Raw genomic sequence first — 20,086 nt, forward strand, 5'->3', positions numbered from 1 at the left:
TGATCATTTATTATTATTAAGGAAATTGATTATGCTACAACTGCACAGAGAGACAGACATACATTTATGAGTGTAAATAGAAATACAAATAAAAAAGCAGTAAATAATAAGTATGCAGTGATTGCTCAAGAAGCATTGCACATTATGAAAGAGTTAACTCAATAAGTGAGTTATTGAACAGTAGAATAGCAACAGAAGAATATGGCACAGTAGAACAGCATCAGAGGAATCCTATTGCACAACCCCATGTCGTATAGATTTACTGATACTGTGTGAGTGAGTGGCAGAGGGGTTAAAAGCTGATAGCTGTCGGAAGGAACCACTTTCTGTGGCGTTCAGTGGAGCATTTCAAACTAGTTAGTCTATTGCTGAACAGCACTGTGCAGTGGGTGATCAGCATTTCCAATAATAGACTGCAGCTTTCCCAGCATCCTCTGTGCCTCCTGTAGTTTTCCTTCCCGTCCTTTGTTTTCTCAGCCAGTTTCCTCTGTACCATCCTTGCTGCATTCCTGTCACCTGACCTGAAGGCTCTCTTCTTCTCATTCAGAAGGGTTTTAATGTCTTTGGTGACCCATGGCTTGTTGTTGGGAAACCAGCGCACAGTTTTTAAGGGTACAGTGTTGTCAACACAGAACTTGATATGGTCAAGAACTTGATATGGCCATCAATGTCCTCCCCATGAGGCTCACAAAGAGTGTTCCAATCTGAGAATCAGTGGCCTCCCTTGACCACAACCTCATGGTCTTTAATTCAGTTGAATGAAAATATGTCACAATAAAGTCAAGGTTAGATTTTTTTACACTCAGTATTGCTGTTCACTGTTAATCCTAATAGAGGCCTTGAACAGAATCTTTGTATTGTTCTCTTTCAAAGTGATTGCCTGTAACCTTTTTCAAAAGAAAACGTGTAATTTCTATGCTGTGACTAAGGTAATAAAACACTGACATTTACCTATTGACTGTTGATTTGTATTAAAGTGTTTTTATTACAGGGTACTGCACTGTTTGATTTGTTTGGTGTGAGCTGGTGTTTCTTTGCTCCCTCTCTTATTCCCTGTGCAGTTTGTGAAATGTACACTTTGTCAAACTCAGTCAGGATTTTACTTGTGGAAAGTGTAGAAGACTAGCCGAAATGACAGCGAAAATAGCAGAGCTAGAGGAGTGAATCTAAAATTGTAATTAGGGAAATAAAATCTGATTAGGCAATCAGAAGTCTTCCTAGACTCATTTCTAGCCCCGGATGCGCACCAGCCCAGTCAGCCGGTATGTGTTTCTACCCTGGTGACGGTAGCAGTAGCGCCCTCCGGACAACAGAGCAGTAAAAGTGCTTGCGAAAAAATAACCGCAGGTACTCCAGTATAGCGATTCACATCAGCGCTAACGATGTCTGGCTATGTCAGTCGGAAATAACTAAAGATCATTTTATAGAGATGCTTGAACTAACTAAACGATAAAGTAATCGGCTCTGGGCCATTACCGCGGTTTTGGCGTAGTGAGACCTGTAGCAGGCTCCTTGATATAAATCGCTGGATGTCAGAGTGATGTCCAAAAAATTAAGTGGGCTTTATTAATAACTGGCCAACATTTCACTGCATATCATACAGTGTATGACTCTGTATGTGACAAATAAAATTTGAACATTTAGGAGGGAAGCCTGGTCTTTTTGGGCGAGATGGCATCCACCCCAACACGGCGGGTGCCACTCAGTTATCTTAAAATTTGCCTCATAGTATTAGAACCAAAAAAAGAATGAGTGCCAGAGCCGAGGCCAGGCGGAGGACAGACTGTACAGCATTGACAATGTGTCGCTTAACTGGAAGAAGAGGTGGTGTCACAGTAATTTATAATGAGAACTCTTTTGAGATCCTCTGTACCAACATAACCCATGTAGTCTCGCAAAAAAGTGATTAATGACCTGCTGTTGGCCTCTGATCAGGGTCTCATCTCTCTGCTTGTCCTGCTTGACCTGAGTGCAGTGGTTGACACTATTGATCATGCTATTCACCTTGACAGGTTAGAGAATGTTGTTGAGATTAAGGGAATAGCCCTTAATAGCCCCATATGGTTCAGATCATATCTGACTGATTGGTATCAGTTTGTGGACATCAATGGTGATTCGTCTTCCAATAGTTAAGTAGAGTTTGGTGTTCTACAAGGTTCTGTCCTAGGTCCATTGCTATTTTCCTTCTACATGTTACCTTTAGGTCACGTCATTCACAAACACTGTATTACCTTTCATTGCTTAGCTGACGACACACAGTTGTATTTATCAGCAATGCCAGATGAGAGGCAGCAGCTGAACAAAATAGAGAATTGTCTGAAGGACATTAGACAGTGGATGATCACCAACTTTCTTCTGTTAAACCCTGATAAGACAGAAGCTCTTGCACTTGGGCCTCAAGCAGCCAGACGTAAGCTGGCTGACTACATCAGAACTCTTGATAGCCTTTCTATCTCACCAAGTACAGTGTCCTCATTGATGCAGGTCTCTCATTTGATTCACATGTAGATAATATCACCAGGATAGCATTCTTTCACCTTAGAAATATTGCAAAAATAAGAAATATCATCTCAATGCACGATGCAGAAAAGTTGGTCCATGCCTATATTACATCAAGGTTAGGATTGACTACAAAATCTTACTTTTGACCTATAAAGCTCTAAATGGTCTCGCCCCGCAGTACCTGAGTGAACTTTTAGTTATTTATAATCCCCCACTCCCCCAGCGTTTGAAGGGTGAGAGGTGTATACTGTTACCCAAGTACAGAGGGTCACAGCTGGGAGCAGATCCTTATCATATAGAGCTCCGTAGTTTTAGAATAGCTTGCTAGTCAGTGTTCGGGACTTAGACAAAGTCTCAGTCTTTACATCTAAACTGAACACATCTATTTTCTCTGGCCTTCAGTTAAAATCTCAGACAGTGTCAATTTCTAAGTCCACAGCCACCTAGTCAAGCATAGACAGTTTTCAATTCAGCTTAGTTAGGCTGTCCTAGTTAAGGTACCGGGCCACTGTTGCACAAATATACCACTATAGCCACATATTTCTATACCAGTCGTACAATGTCACCGTCTGCCACTGCTTCGGTTTGTTCTCTCTGAGGCACTGAATCATTTACATTTACAGCATTTATCAGACGCCCTTTTCAAGAGCGACTTACAATCAGTAATTACTGGGACAGTCCCCCCTGGAGCAACTTAGGGTTAAGGGTCTTGCTCAGTAACACAATGGCAGTAAGTGGGATTTGAACCTGGGTCTTCTAGTTAATAGGCGAGTGTGTTACCCACTAGGCTACTACTACCCTAATCAAATGTGCAGACCGCCTGCAGACCCCAGTGAAGATACCACCAGATAAATCCTGGTCCTGGCAACTGCTAACGAGACACATGAAATGAACCAGAGTGTCACCACAGCCACCACCACCATAACAGCTAAAGCTTCAGAGATCTTCAAATGGACCAGTGGAAATGGATCATTATAATGGACACGTAATGTTCACCATGACACTGGATGAAAACCTACTCTGCACTGTCCAGTACTTCCAAACATGGACAGGTGCTCTTTACTTTGGACTACTCCACCACTACACAAGTTGGACTTTTTTTTCTTTTCTTGGACAAATCATCACCAACCATGCACTGACACTCACAGGCTCACTCTACCCTGGAAGGGGGTCCCTCCCTGTATTACTCCTTCCCAAGGTTTCTTCCTTTCTTTTTTTTTTCTCTCTCCTAGAGTTTTTTTGTGTGGGGGTGTCAACTGTAGAACCTGTCAAAGTTCATTAACACATACTGTATGTGATTATGTATGTGACTACATAAGAAATAAATGTTATTACAGAACAATAATGTCAGTTCAATTCTTTACCTTCTGACAATGCAGTGAAATTAGACATTTTGTTTTGAAAAGTTACTAATGGTTACAGGCAAACATGGTCACATCATGTGACCTATTCGAAAATTAATGGGCTGTATCGTGATGTATAAATATCGAAGCACTGATGATCGTAATCACACCTCTAATACTAAAAAATGTACCACAAAATTGTACAAAATGTATGAACTATATATATGAACATATTGTTGTGTGCACAGTGCGATTTCACTTTAATTTAATTCAGATGTATAAAAAACATTTCTCTAAAATGTCTTTCTGGGTGGTGAAAAAAAAACCCAAAACAGTGATGAAAGTGATAAACAGTTTTAACAAGCCTCATGATGGGTAGGATTACTGAGAACACCATCCACCCTCTATCTTCACGAGGGTGCATGGAAAGAGAAACAGCGGGAGCCACAGAAGGAGAATTAACTTGCCCTTCAATGAACAGAGAAAGCTATACCAGAAAATCCCATTATTATCGAATTGACAAGGTACATGTTCACAAGTGAGGTGACAAAATTCCTCCTGCTCATTATTAAGTTTTTTTTTTAGGGGGTGTGGCTTATTTGATTTTCCACCAAATTAAGTTTGGACTGTAAACAAATGACTGTTTATAGAGGCTGCTCCAGCTCAGGGCCATGATGGGCAGGGCTTTCCTAACTGACTCAACATAAACACGGCTGTAAAGCCCCTCCCATTCAGTAGGGTGTTTGAGAGCTGTCAATCAACAGGCTCCTGCCTTTTTAAACATAGTTTCTAAATACATTATCCCAGGGGGGCAAGTTAGCTCCTTTTCTCCAAAATACAGATAACATGAAAGTAATCAAAATGATTTGATGTTTATACTGGCACACAATCTAATCTGTGCACTTCAGGTTTTCTTTCTGGGGTGGCCTTCGTTGAGCAAATATTCATCACACAGATTCATCATTAATGATGTAACCATCAAATACATATACAATTTACACCAGTACTGCAGTAAGATCTTTATATGTGACAGAAAACAACCTGCTTTAGACATTGTGGTTGTAAAAATATAAAATATATAAAACAGCACACACATGGCGCTGTGACATTTTTTACTGAACAGAAGGCTGTACAAACAATGAGCTACAACGTTACCTATCAAGAGCATGCCCAATATTTGTTCTTTTACAGGACCAGATGACAACGTGTTTGATAGAGCAGAAGAATTAGATAACATGAAATGAACGATGGAATAAGAATGAGACTTATAGGATAACAAAATGAAACAGATATCCTGACAACTAGACAACTGTGGAGCTTGTCATTACTCACAGCAGAGGGACTCTGTCATTTAAAGTACAGCTTCCTAATGATAGGGTGAGACATTCAAAATAAGCACTGTGTGCACATATAAAACTTTTCAGAATATTTTATATACAAAATCTAAAGTGCACTTCTGATTACTTTTAGACTGGCACAAATTATGCAGATCAAGATTAAAGTGCACAATCCATTCTGGCCACATTAATTGAATTAATTTCTGCCTTAATGCAGCACACCACTGTAGAGTTTCTCTGTAAAACATAGTACAGTTTCATAATTAGATTGTTGAAATTACTTCACCACTGCTGGGGCTTCTGTAGTTTATCCTGAAGTGAAGTGATTGTCACTTGTGATACACAGCAGCACAGCACACGGTGCACACAGTGAAATTTGTCCTCTGCATTTAACCCATCACCCTGATTGAACAGTGGGCAGCCATGACAGGCGCCCAGGGAGCAGTGTGTGGCACCTCAGTGGTACTTTGGCGGATCGGGATTCAACCTTCTGATTACGGGGCCACTTCCTTAACCGCTAGGCCACCACTGCCCCACATAACACAAAACTGAGAGTGTCTGCGTCAACCACAGAAAGTACCCTGGGCATCAGGCCCAATCACTCTCAACATGAAGTGATATGGGCTGGGGCTTCATTTGAGCCTTAAAGCATTGATTTGCTAGATAAACAAGCCCATAGGTTCACGGCGGTCCACCGCTCACAATCTTCCCACCATGTTTCCTCATCATCTCTACATGACCTGTCAAATTTCCATTCTTCTCGCAGATGGAGGCCGCAACCAGTGGCTGTGGGAAGGAAGTGTCTAATTAGAGATTAATAGTGGTGTAATTCTAAATTAGAGCAGTATTGATATAAGGGGTATGTTATGTAATCTTATGTAATGAGTAAAAGCAGAGGAGGTTATTGAGCCCAGCTGAGCTGCAACAGTAGAGGAGAAGAACTTTCTGTGGTTGACGCAGACACTCTCAGTTTTGTGTTATGTACTGTCATGGAAAGCTGCTGATAAGTAAATGTTAAGGTAAATTTTTAAATGTTGATTTGGGTTGATTGTTGCGTAAAAACTAAAACAAAATTTGCAAGACATTACACCAGGCTGCTGGGACTATGACAAGATCATGACTGCCAACAGGAACCTAAAATGAAATCCTGAGGAACAAAACAAAACCCGGAGATGTTGCTAAAATGGTACCCGACCATTCCAAATCACCCGGGGCAGGTAGTTAGTCAGGTCACAGCTTATTATCAGCCCAGGTTCCCCTTGGTTACATGTCAGGGGAGATCAGGGTGTCATTACCCACTACCCGACACTGGCAACTTAAACTGACACTACTCAGTCCAATCAGAGCAAGAACGTTCTGGTTCGGACATGAGCTGCTGCTTCACTTAATCTCTTTCCACAACCTGCACTCTATAAGCAGAAACACAATTCAGCTCAGTTAGCCATGCAGTGAATATCCGTAGTGTCCGTAGTTACTGGCCAATGAGAACACACAATGCTCCATGCCTCATTAGGTTAGACAAGTAAGAAGAAGTATACTCTGTGGCTGATCTCTGTAGGTACAGTGTGTGTGAGCATGCTGAAAGAGCAGTAAAACATTTCTGATGCAAATAAGAGATGATAATTTACAGAAAGAAACAGGTCTAGAAAACAGTGTTGTGTGTGCTGTGTATCTGTAAAATGAATGTAAAATCTTCACATATCCAGGAGAAAGTGTCGGTTTAGGCTTATAAGCACTAATTATTTCTATCACAGTGCTTGATCTCCAACTCCCTATTTAGCTTAAGACAGGCTGTTAAAGTCTAACAAGACTTCAATTGACCTTGGATCCAGGAGGATATTTGTGAATTTTTTTATTTCTATTTAAGTTCAACAAAATAATTTACTTACAGAAAGTGAGAAAATTTTGATTTTGATATTGAAAGAATAGAGTTTTGTTCTATTAACTTACCTAGTAGTGGGTGCTTAATGGGCCACAGGAACCATGGCAGAAGCAGCAGGTACAGAAGGTAGACTAAGGACAGGACATTGTAGCGAAACAGACAGGCTGTGGACAGAACGACAAATGCAGGTCAGTCAAAAAACCTCACTTACAACCTTATATCAACTTTAGAAAAAAACGATTTACAGAGACAATTCGTATTGGCTAGACACATTGGCTGCTATATGAGCTGACTGATAAATTCATGGCTGCTGTGATATACAGTATCCACAATAATTGCTTCTTTTAATCACTCGCCCCAGTTCCAGACACATACCTGTAGACCTGATTGGTATGCAGCCCAGTGAACACGGATTTTTGGGAATTCTGCATAACCCTGCCCCCTTTTAAATACCAAGCCTAACCCTGCAGCAGAGCTACCAGCAACATGAAAAATGTTTGAAAGAACCAAAGATCACAGAGTGCTAAAATCAGGGGTGCTTTGTGTGAAGTTACAAAATGGCTTGGTGTGCTGGTTTAAAGATTCAGCTTACAGAGACAGAAGCAAACTAAGTCAGCTGAATGGCACAAGGGTGTCAACTCAGTGCAGAAAGCATGTGATTTTGGGTGTGACACTGACCCCCCCATTCTACATTTCACAACTCCACAGCTGCAGGACTGTTTATTATGGGCCTTGTATAATTATAATTTGAAAAATATGAATTTTAATTAATCACTACTTCTAATGGTGTCTTACAAATCCTGCAGAAAAACAATAAAATAAAAACACTGATGGAATGCAGACAAATCGCCACACCTGAATGAGCATAAAAGGCAACAAGTCTCCAAAATGAGCGTAGGAAAAAATATTAAGAAAAATAGAAGCCACAAGGCTGCGCCTGTTACAGCTCAAAAATGACCTCACTCTACAGGTATGGAGGGGGAGGGGGAGAGAGAGAGAGAGAGAGAGATACTGATTGTCCAGTGATTGTCTTTCTCTTTTCTTGAGAATTCCAATCTCAGCAGCCTGATATTATCCAATTATTTCTCTTGTTATGGCATGAAATACAGTATTTCCATCCCACATGCCTTAGCAGTAGTAGATGAAAAGCAAAAATACCACATTTGTATGATGACTACAAATATTGTAGGCAACAGGCAAAACCTTTAAACCTTTATAGGTTAATACTTGTTTTTCTGACAAAATAATTCTAGTCCTAATCGATAAACCATTTCAATTTAAAGCTCCACGAAGGGGACAGGAAATATGTTCAACGAAGATCCTCCGTGGCAAATGTAATTTACCAATGTAAATGGTCATGAAAATAAAGAAAACACGTGAGAAGGTGTGTCTTTTGGCCTGTACTGTAAATGTAAAATCCACTCAACCAACTTCTTGAGCCAACCAACTTCTTTTGCTCCTCTCCTCCTGCCTTCAGCGAATTATCTGCCCCAGCATGACAACCTACAACATGTTTTTACATATCAGGGCAGAATAAATGAAATAAAAGACATTTGGTCATTTCCAGGGTGTTACAATTATTTTAATGTAACCTCACATGGAAGTGTCACGTTACATGACCGTTGGTGTAAATTACCCAGATCTCTGACTCTGCATGGTCCACTTTGGTCTTGTCGGCCCAATGGACCATGTTCCAGAAGACCTGTGACTTCAATTCAAATTTGGAAATCTGATCAATGTTGCTTCTTTTAAGGGATCAGAGTGCTTTTCTTTCAACCCTTCCAAACCTGCCATACTTGTTCAATGTTTTCTAGGAGTACTCTCATCAACGTTACAATGCAAGCTGAGGCCTGTATAGTCTGAGATGTAACTGTTTTTTTTTTTTTTTTTTTTTTTTAGCAATTTCTCTGAACTTTGACCTTCTAGTGATTTGGTTGGGAAGTCCACTCCTGTACAGTCCTCTTGTAAATATCCTTTCACTATAGTTGGGAAATGGTTTTATAACCCAGCCCAAATTAATATTCAAAAACAATTTCTCTTCTAAAGTTGATTTTGCTTGGCATTAGCATGGTGTTAATACACAACAGAAGGTTCCAGACTAGCACACCAAAAAAAAAAAGCCCTGAGTGTTGAAATGAATCATATAATTGATGCATTGAAAGTGAAGTGATTGTCATTATGATACACAGCACAAAGTGCACACAACAAAATGAGTCCTCTGCATTTAACAGGCGCCCGGGGAGCAGTGTGTGGGGACGGTGCTTTGTTTAGTGGCACCTCAGTGGCACCTTGGCTGATCGGGACTCGAACTGGCAACCTTCTGATTACGGGACCACTTCCTTAACCGCTAGGCCACCACTGCCCCATTATCATCTTACCAGGAGTTTAGAAATCCAAGCATATTTTTTGTGCTGAGCCCCGCAGCAAGTGCAGAGTGTTCAGTCTGAAAGCAGCTTTAGATTATCTCCAACAAGCAGAAAACAGTCTGTGTTCAGTCCGCGCTCACCTTTACTTTACTTTATTTTACTTTACTTAGCAGATGTTTTTATCCAAAGCGACTTACAAGAGGAAGACACCAGCAATTCTCATTAGGTTTTTTTGTAGATTTTGAGTTTACAGCTCACCTGACACCACAGACATCTGAACCGGTTAGGTTTTTTTTGCCATTTGTGGCTTCAGGTTTTAACAGGTTTGTGTGATGAAGTGGAGAAAACTCTGGCAAAGAGAAAAGAGGGAAAAAAAAAAGAGAATATCTCTCTCTCTATTTAATAAACTTACAGCACCTCAGTTCCGCCACGCCTGGGTAAATGTTGGTAACCGCTTGTACATGAGATGGTGACATTATATGTACCAAAAGTTACTGCTTTTATGTAATACAAAAGGAAATAATGAAGGGACCACAGCAGCTTGGACCAGTCTGCTCGGTTCCCCTGCTTGGTGGAGTGTCAATATGCCAGGGGAAACGACTAACTCCACCCATAGCACAGTGCATTTAAAGGAGAACTAACAGTATATACGACAGTATATAGCGTGGACTGAACGGCAACAGTATTTCTGCTCATTGTAGCAAATCAAAACATCCACACAGGTGTATGAGACCTTAACTTTTGTATTTACATTTACATTTAGGCATTTAGCAGATGCCCTTATCCAGAGCATCGTGATGGATCGAGGCATTGATAATTGTAATTGAATCAAATTGTGAGACCAGTAAAGGATCACAGAGTTGCTCACACTGGCCGATGATCAGTTAAATCAACACTAGTTAAGCAAGTACAGACCAATACATGTATGAAAATGACTGGGAGGCGACAATGTTTGACAAATGGAAACAATCATGTATCTGACAGGCTCCTACATTAAACAGCAAATTGGGTTTGGTGCTTAAAATTATTTTCCAGTTTTATACACAGGATAACTAAACAGCAAGGTTCAAAGTCAAATGAACTGAGTCATGTATTATAGGCATAACAACAACAGAAAGAGAAAAAAAAAATCTCTTTTTTCACTACGTACCATGTTCTTCCTCAAATGTACAATTAGATGTGTGCTCAAACCCACCACAGGGATGGCAAGGGGGAAAAAATATCAGTGACAACTGAAAAACATGAATTGTTTTTGGAATTGGTAGAGAGATCAAACTTTCACCACACTGACAGATCTCCAGCATTTCCTGTTGCAGAGCAAGAGACACTATTATTATCATTAATAATCCTCAACACAAAGCACTTAAGAGGAAACCAAACAAAGTGGAAACTGCTCCTCTTCTGTTTGCATTTCCACAGGAATGATCACTAGTCAGGGCCCGCTGGCCACTTGTGGGTGTGAACACATACAACACTGACACGTCAGACTGTCCTCTAGGAACTGGTGGCAGGGCCTACACTGAAAATCCCCACAAAAGCAGCACACAAGCCCACCCTTGTATTCAGATCTCGAAAGTCACAGCGCTGCCAAATAATTAGACACTGTGATAGCTGCCTACACCCCCAGACTGTCTAAATAAAATGTAACAGCTCCACCCAACGGGACTCCATCATCAGAGATGGCCTATCAGAGCTGGTGCCCCTGAAAGACCATCCGTGCTCCATGTGGTATGACAAGATAATGTGAAAAGGCACGCCAGAGACGCCTTGCAGAGGAGATTCTCTTCCACACTGTCAACATGCAACTGTCCACAGAAGAACTACCAAATGCCCCCAAATCCTGCTCATCTCATGTCACTTCCTGCCTTATTTCTGCATCATTTGACACTGAATCTGCAGCTGCAGCGTGTCACGCGGCCACCATACCTCTGCCTGACACAGCTGTGGTGTAGAGCGGAGGATTACATGCATGGAGCCCCTCAGGCTTTATCTCACCATGTCAGCCATGCCTTCACACTGAGAGAAACAAGTTAATCTTTTCATATAGAAGCCCAGTAATGAATGGAATTTGACAACTCAACAGATGGTCCAGAGTCATTAACCCTGCAGAGAAAGCCATGACAGTGATCACACATTTAACTCTTCAGTGGCTTCAGCGCTGGAAAACTTCAGCAGAACCAGGACTGGCTTGTATACGTGTCTTTGGTATCACGTTACACTGGGAAAGTTCGTAGGTGAGGTGGCAGGATGTCCTCCTCTCACTTGCAAAGCAAGGTTTCGCCTTATTATCAGAAAAAAAGAGTTTGCAGAGGATCTAAACTATTCAGCCCATTAATTGTGATGTTTTTCATCCAAGCATTCATACTTGGAAACTGCCTGGCATTTACAATTATGAATTATGGTTTGTTGTGTTACTCCTTCTTTCCAAGAATCAACTTGCACTGAACCAAGTGTTCAGCTACTTTTCTACCAGTTAATTTGATATCAGGAGACCAGCAGTAATATTCAATGATGCCTTTCTGTGTGTTCCCTTTCTTCTTAGATCAACATTATACTTGTATTAAAATGATCTGTGATCAAAAAAAAACTGTGATCAAAATCTGTATCCTAAAATCTTAGCAGAAACCCTGTACTACATCATATGAAAAAGTATGCAGCCTGCCATTTCCTGACTTGGAATGACGACATGGTTTGGAAAGTGTCTTAGTCGTAAAAAAATAAGCAGCAAAAACTTTCCGTTGAAAGACAGGACAAGGAAGGAATCTGGGCTGCATGTTTCATGGTGCAGACAATAACCAATGTAGAAGACACAACAGCAGTTATGTGACCACAACAATATATCTGCCTTCTTATTAGCAGTACTCATATCTCTTATATAATTCTGGTATTGTGATGGGGCAAGATGGCTGTAAGTTAAAGATTCAGAAAGTGCGCTGTTATGGGGCAGGTATATAGTTTTACAGTCTTTCAACAGAATTTTGGGACAGAAGAGCATTTCTTTGGACTAAAATAAAACGTTTTGTAAACTTCCCTTAATCCAGCTCATCTGTGTGTGTGTTGATATACAGTACAGGTCAAAAGTTTGGACACACCTTCTCATTCAATGTTTTTTCTTTATTTTCTCTCAAGGCATCAAAACTATGAATGAACACATGTGGAGTTATGTACTTAACAAAAAGTGGAGACCTGGCCTCCACAGTAACCTGAACCCAGTCGAGATGGTTTGGGGTGAGCTGGACCACAGAGTAAAGGCAAAGTGACCAACAAGTGCTAAACACCTCTGGGAACTCGTTCAAGACAGTTGGAAAACCATTTCAGGTGACTACCTCTTGAAGCTCATCGAGAGAATGCCAAGAATGTGCAAACCAGTAATCAGAGCAAAAAAACTAGAATATAAAACATGTTTTCAGTTATTTCACCTTTTTTGTTAAGTACATAACTCCACATGTGTTCATTCAGTTGTGATGCCTTCAGTGGGAATCTACCAATGTAAATGGTCATGGAAATAAAGAAAACACATTGAATGAAAAGGTGTCCAACTTTTGGCCTGTACTGTACATTCGATGGAATCTGCGTTGGACTATTTTTTTACTGTATGTGTGTGATTTTGCAGGACTTCAGACTCCACACTAAGCCCCAACCCTTAACTACACCTAAATCAATCTGCTCCACAGGAAATCTGAAACTGCATTGCTGCCGTAGATGTAAAAATACACAGGAAACCAGGGGCAGCTTGTGACTCAAGCTTGGCAAAGAAGTACCAGCAGGAACCGCGTCTCCAGGAAGCTGCTCTGAACACAACAGAAACACTGTCAGTCCATATAATTTCCTGTTACTATGATTCAACAGGTGCACCACCAGGTCTGGCCGGTCCTGGTATCAGCACCTCCAATCAATCCGAAGGTGTGTTGATGAAGGCCTTCAGTTACCCACAATCCAAATGAAAACTACAGATAACATGTCACTACCTTCACTTCTGAGAAAGGGGATTTCAGTTATAGTTGCATGTCTCCAGAATCATGGCATGACTCTCGAAATACCACATTGTTGCTGTGATCAAAGCATATACTATAAAGCTAAATCTACACCCACAAACATACAGGAATTACTACAGCAGTTATTATAGTACAGCACTGTGTATAAATCAGGATGTTACACAACACATAACCCAGTCATCTGGCTCTATAGTATGGGACTCTTGACTCACTCCAAACTAGCAGGACGCATTATAATTAAACTGGATGACTCAGACCCAGATGTGGTTCTCATCATCCATTCAAACTGCTTCACACACGTAAATGATCAAGACTTCAACAATGGCCTCATCTATCCTTAAAAAAAGGATATGAACTGTTTAATGCAGTGCATTTAAGAATGGAAGTTAAAGTATATCGTACGGCTGTCTTGATAGCTTTTTCTGTAGGAAATACCATTTTACTTTTAATAACTTATCACATAAGTTATAGACAATTTTCATCATTACAGACTGAGTGGGAACGTACAGTGATATGCATATTATTTAGGAACATGGACCCAAACCTCAATGAAACCATGGGGTCAGCTGAGAAAAGATCCTATTGTTGGAGGGAAATTACAGCCTGCTAGGTTCCTCAGCATGACCTGCATCCTGTTTTGATGGAAAAAGATGGCTACCATTGCAAACATCAGGGTTTCTGACTGTTATGTACAGACCTGCTAATTGTTCCAAAACTTGTTCCTCAACCATTAAACAGCAGTGTCAAATGCATAATGAGTGGATGCATGATGAACTTGTCCCACTGGGACCCTAGTGACATCCACCCTTAGTTCACGCCAGGGCCTGTGTGCAGTCACTGCTCTGTTGAGCTGAACCTGAAATGTTTTCCTGATGTGTCTGCAATGTATGGAGCTGCGTGTCACAGATAGAGGATTATTTGGGCCAGTTGGCTCCAGAAAGATCTTTCCAGGCAGGTAGGTCTTTTAATAACAGACCAGCAGTAACCAAGCACAGCACAGGTTCATAAAGACAAAAGAATTACAAAAAATGACTTATGTTCTCCTAAGTTCTGTAATCATGTGTGAAAAACACTTCATCAGATATAATTTACATTCATGTTCATTTGCATACAAATTTGTGTGCAAGCCTGAAATAAATTATTATTCAGACTTGCAACAGCACCACAGTCATCCTCCAGGTTTATCTAAAGGATTTAAACTAGATCCAGGACCGCAATGCCCACAAGACGGAAATGTCAGGCAGGCAGAGAGGATTAAAAGACCTTTCACCTCTAACGTGACACTAAAAACGGCAGGACACAAATGAAAAGGGTCCTGACCTAGAACACTAAAACTGGTCTCAGGTGTGCACTCTTCCCCAACATGATCTATACCCTGGTCATTCTGCCTAAAGGGGAATATACATACCTAAAACATCTCATACAAACAATGTGAAAATAATTACAGTATCAAACACATGAAAGGCAAAGAATTGCATCTACCATGGTTAAAATAAAAAGTGTCTTAAGTCCAAGTGTCATTTTAGGCCCAGAAGCCGATGTGTAAAGCCACACCTGAAATGGGGGATTGAACTCCTACAGGACCGGACACCTAGCTCACAAGTCTAGTTATTTTAAATATATATGTTCACTTCGAGCGTGTGGCCTTCGTTAGTCCATATTCTATCAGCTTCTACTTATTATGACCCTTGTAATGTCTTACCTGCAAGTAGAAAGGCGGGCAGCGCGAATCCGCAGAGCAGCGAGCACAGAACCCGGAGATCCATCAGCGCGTGTCCCCCGAACCGGGTTCGTCCAGCCCACACGCGCCACAGAACATGCTTCCCTGCAGGCGTCCGATCACGTAAACCCAACACGCAGACACCGAGTTCTTCAGCGAAGTCCAAAAAAAACGAGTCCTGCGCGCGATATGCAGCTACGGCGAAGAGTTTATGGAAAAAGTGAATCACGCGCGCGCCTCAATGGCAGAACTGTTCTTTCAGTTCCTAACACACACACACACACACACACACACACACACACACACACACACACACACACACACACACACACACACACACACACACACACACACACACACACACAGAGTAGAGCCTGCGGGCGGCGCGTCCACGATTATTCCATAACCAGCATGTAACCTGTAATCTGTTTACTCTTTTCTCCCACCAAATGCCGTCCACGGTCCCAACGAACTCAGACTTGACCGGGCCCTTCTCCACATTTACCTCAACTTTCTACTCCTCCTCATTCACTCCAGTTACGAGCATGGGGTGAAGCAGCGGGTTCAGATTATGAAGACGGTGACACGGTGGCGCCATCCAGCGACGCCAAACAGCATGAAAATCTAAGCATTTAATTTAACAGATCATACACGATGCATTGTCTTCCTAATTTGCTCAACAAGATCTCTGATACTGGGCAAATACCTGAGCAAATTATGAGGGCTAAAAAATATAGCAGATAAACCTTTGAGGAATCAAAATGTCAAATAAAAGCTCCTGATCTACACTTGTTATTGGATGTAAATAAACACATCAGAGTTATTTCACAAAACCCCAATGAATAAACACTGAAGCAGCTGGTACCGTTTTTTAGTTTAAAGAAAAAAATATGTTCACCACGTAAACTGTCATCCATGTGTTTGATGAAATATGAAACCAACAAAGTTCGATTAAAATATGGTCATGTTTTTTGACCCATGTGGTTCTCGCCTTTCGATTTGAATTCGCATTTAAATCGCGAGAATCATAGAGTGAGAAAATGTCCCGTAGAAACACCACATTTACGTTAGTAATGTCTCTAATTGTAATGATAAATATACTAAGCTTGTCATCGTGTTATTTCACGCTTCTCGTCTTTGACCAACCACCACTCAGAATGTGTTGATTGATTAAACACTGCCCAATGGTGTTGAGTATATGGGCGTACCCTGATCACGTGACGTGTTTTCGCGCGAAAGTTTATGAGGAAGCGCCTGGCCAGCTGGTTCCGGTGGGTCGACTGCAGGCAGTTGTTTTAATAGCTGCTGCTACCGCTGTTGTACCGTTGTCGCCAATTGTGAGATGGCTCAGGCTCGGGTCACCGATTACTTTACACAGAGTAAGAAAGCTGGACCGGAGAGGTTTTTACAGAAGGCTGTGGCGGCCGCGCGCAATGTCCCTCATGCGGACAAAAGATTCACAAGGTCCACGACGCGGGCGAGAAGAGTCGAGCCCGCCGAGCGCAGCTGTGTCCAGGAGGAGTTTCTGAAACTCGTCGACGAAGCGGTTTCTGCTCCCGTGAGGGATGCGTTTGAGCTGAAGCCAGATGAGCTGCACTCGAGCCCACGGACCCCGAAACGGACTTCAGCCGAGACCAAGCTCCACGTTGCTTCGCCGGTCTTTTCTTCGGTGGCGGCGGAGCACAGCACCGCCAAGAAGCGTCCCAGAGTCTCACATCCCCGAGATAAAGGTGGAAGGAGTCAGGCGGCTAGAAAGCTTGCGTTGTACAGAGAAGGAGAGCAGGAGCGGGTCAGTTCATGCTTTTTTTGCTCTTTAAGTAGTTAAATAGCCACTATTTTTTAACTATGGTACATGTCCTTGCGTTCACCACCAGCAGAACAAGTAAGTATGGTTTAACGCTTGTTTGCTTCTCTAGTGATTCAAGCCGTTGCTGAACTGGTCTCCCAGCTAGATCAGTGGGGTTTTTGTTAAAAGCTAGTTTCACACTGGATTAAAGTATTGATTACACTGGATTCAATTAGTGCTGGAGGTGGAAAGTGGAGTGTGAAGCTCTGCTTCTGTGTTTAGGTACCTGGCTCAGTCTCTGTGACTCCCCCTGAGTGTCCTGTTGTCCAGTCAGTTGATAAACAGTCAAAGAACCTTGTAAACCACACAGACAATACTGCAGTGACCCAAGTGAAGGGACCAAGCAGTCCCCTGTTACCTGCTACTACCAAGGTAATGGCCAGTCATATCTGGACTACTGCATCTGTCTGTTGGGCTTGTGATTTGGATTTTTTTTGCTTGATAACCATAGGTTTTATATCTCATCCTGATGCAGAGACCTTTGTTGAAAGGAGACATAGTTGGTCTCAAGTATCGCCTCCAGAAGTTGAAGGGAAAAGCTGAGAGTGTCCTTACACCCTCCCCCACCCCTGTGTCCACATTAGCTGATCTTAAGGCAGGCCTGGACCGGGCTCGAGAGCTCACAGCGCAGGTGCAAGAGAGAAAGGAGAAGGCTGTGGAGGAGGACAGATCAGTTCCAGAGGAAACCATCGGCATCTCTGAGGGGTGAGCTCTTATAAGTCATGCATTCTACTGAACTGGCAGGATGTGTGCAGCATTTCCCAGTGTCTGGTCTTCTGTCCTCAGGGAGAAACTCCCAGCGTTCCAGCGCTTTCATACTCTTGCTCATGATGTCCCACCCGGACTCACTCTGCCGTTCAAGTACAAGGTTCTTGCAGAGATGTTCCGCAGCATGGAGACCATTGTGGGCATGTTGTTCAACCGTACAGAAACGGTCACTTTTGCTAAGGTCAAAAGGGGTGTCCAGGATATGATGCACAAGTAAGCAAGTAAATCTAAAAGAGAAGTAATCAAGATGAAGGCTTTTTTTTTTTTTTTTAACTGAGATTTCCAGAATATGCTTAATGTATAAATTTCATTTGTTTCTAGGCAATTTGATGAAAGCCACATTGGTCAAATTAAGACTGTGTACCCTTCAGCCTATGTGTTCAGACAGGAGAAGAACATCCCTACATTTAGCGCAACCATGAAGCGGTCTAGCTACCAGCTCACCATAGAGCCAGTCATTGAAGAAGGTCTAAATGGTTCCTGGATGTTTCTTTTTCAAATCAAAAGTAATTTCCCTGCTCACATTTCTTTCTTTTACTTGCAGAAAAAAATAGTGCTCAGCCTGTTCTTTCAGCCTCTCGTCTTTTAGAGAGGAGGAAGATCTTTCACCACAATCTGGTGGATGTTGTGAAGATACATCACAAGGTTTGTGGATGTATAGTTGCCTGCATTTAGCATATTTTGTTTGTCAGATGTCCTTGTGTTTCATTCTACACCATTTGTGTATGTGTCAAAACAAATCGGCACTCGGGAACTGGAAGTTTGTTTGTATTTTTGTATGCATTATTTGAGTTCATTTATCTGATTGTTCTCAGAGGTTCTTGGCCTCCCTGGACCCTCCAGTGTGCGTACCTGATGACCTGCTGAAACGTTGGCACCCCAGGTTTAGAGTGGATGAGGTACCAAATGTTGTATCCAGTGAACTGCCACAGCCCCCACAGACAGAGAAACTGTCCACAGCCCAAGAAGTCCTGGACAACGCCCGCTCACTAATGACCCCTAAGGTTAGTCTGAACAATCTGGATTGAGTAAGAATGTAACCATGCACTCAGCTTGCCATTTGAAATGACTCCTGAGTTGACAATTGCATTCTGATCGTCTAAAAAATTGTCTACAGTGTCTGAGGTGAGCAATCATTTCCTCATTGCATTCCTTCTAGAACTGTGTGTTCCAGAACATGCATGCAGCTTTAGAACTTTCACAATTCACAACAGCCTTAGTTCTGAATTGCCTTATGAATGAAATGAAACTCGTGCTTTTTGTGGTTGAGGTCCTGTAGGTACTGAATGCCTATATTTCTGACACAGCTTGATTTTAAATGTGTAATTAAATCTTTAATTTGTCAGATGGAGAAAGCTCTTGCTAACATGGCTCTAAAGACAGCAGAAATTGCATGTTCCAAAGAAGTAGTGTCCGTTCCCAGAGCAACTGTGACCCCTGCAGAAACACCAAGTGCCCTTAAGGGCGTCTCCCAGTCTCTGCTGGAAAGGGTAGGAGCAACAATTAGTAGTTTTCGTATACTTCAGTAAATTTCTGTTACCAAACAGCTGTGTTCTCCAAACAGCTCATCTCACCCTCCTTTATATGACAGATACGTGCAAAGGAGGCCCAAAAGCTCCAGATTGCCATGACCCGTAATCCTAAAGAAGAGGATCGCCTTCTGATGATGTCACGCCTAGCAGAGCTGGCACGGATCCTGCGAAATGTTTTCATTGCTGAGAAGAAACCATCCCTAATCATGGAGCTGGCCTGTAATCGAATGGTCTCCAGTTACCGCTCCCCTCTGAGCCATGGTGTGCATCCCATATGATTTTTCATTTTGGTATTTGCTAATGACTGACTCAATTGAGACACCCTGGCAGTTTACAGTACTCTAAATCCACAGTTCAGTTTTGGATGGGCAATACTCCCTGTATACTTGTGGGGAAAAAATATATATATTTTTTTAAATTGGTATTAACTAACTTAACCAGGAGATTAAATTAATCAATGTAGGTGTTTGTTTTGCATATTGAGAGCATCTCAAAATCTGTCTTCTGAACTGAGAGGAGAATTTGGACATGCCCTATTGGATGTTGATCTGAAGCTGTTTTTACTTTGACATTTCAGGAGAAATGGAGAAACACCTTCGCCTCCTAGCAGAGCTCCTTCCCAATTGGCTGACTGTTCACCCGATAAGAAAGAACTGTTACCTGAAACTGAATAAGACCTTGGATATGGGGGTTGTAATGGAGAGACTTGGGCAGAAGATAAAAGAGCAGGAAAGAAGAGAGTGACTACTACTATATGGAGAACACTGTTGCAGTCTTTTTTTTTTTTTTTTTTTT

General features: G+C 41.8%; 2 protein-coding genes across 3 annotated transcripts in view; one reads left to right on the forward strand and one right to left on the reverse strand.

Annotated features, from left to right (window-relative positions):
• piezo1 (piezo type mechanosensitive ion channel component 1 (Er blood group)) overlaps positions 1–15,434 on the reverse strand; it is a 68,797-nt gene extending 53,363 nt beyond the window's left edge. For both annotated transcript variants that reach the window (XM_028956273.1, XM_028956272.1), the window contains exons 1-2: positions 15,128–15,434; positions 7,133–7,228 (exon numbers count right to left, since the gene is read on the reverse strand). In XM_028956273.1, coding sequence (XP_028812106.1) covers positions 7,133–7,228; positions 15,128–15,191 — 160 coding nt within the window. In that variant the 5' untranslated portion in view covers positions 15,192–15,434. The remainder of the gene's footprint in view (positions 1–7,132; positions 7,229–15,127) is intronic.
• Positions 15,435–16,421: 987 nt separating this feature from the next.
• Positions 16,422–20,058, forward strand: cdt1 (chromatin licensing and DNA replication factor 1). Its single transcript, XM_028956886.1, has 10 exons — positions 16,422–16,934; positions 17,214–17,363; positions 17,467–17,696; positions 17,778–17,972; positions 18,081–18,226; positions 18,304–18,404; positions 18,575–18,763; positions 19,106–19,249; positions 19,351–19,552; positions 19,869–20,058. Exons 1-10 carry the CDS (start codon positions 16,488–16,490, stop codon positions 20,033–20,035), a joined length of 1,971 nt encoding a protein of 656 aa, XP_028812719.1. The 5' UTR covers positions 16,422–16,487; the 3' UTR covers positions 20,036–20,058.
• The last annotated feature ends 28 nt before the right edge of the window (positions 20,059–20,086 follow it).

This window comes from Denticeps clupeoides, chromosome 16 (genome assembly GCF_900700375.1).
Source record: "Denticeps clupeoides chromosome 16, fDenClu1.1, whole genome shotgun sequence".
Taxonomy (NCBI): Eukaryota; Metazoa; Chordata; class Actinopteri; order Clupeiformes; family Denticipitidae; genus Denticeps; species Denticeps clupeoides.

Bases quoted from the DNA above. Each gene is read 5' to 3' on its own strand.
- cdt1 (XM_028956886.1), top strand. From the start codon at position 16,488: ATGGCTCAGGCTCGGGTCACCGATTACTTTACACAGAGTAAGAAAGCT. The intron at 16,935-17,213 runs GTCAGTTCATGC...TTCTGTGTTTAG, and splicing joins GAGAAGGAGAGCAGGAGCGG to GTACCTGGCTCAGTCTCTGT. The intron at 18,227-18,303 runs GTCTAAATGGTT...TTTTACTTGCAG, and splicing joins AGAGCCAGTCATTGAAGAAG to AAAAAAATAGTGCTCAGCCT.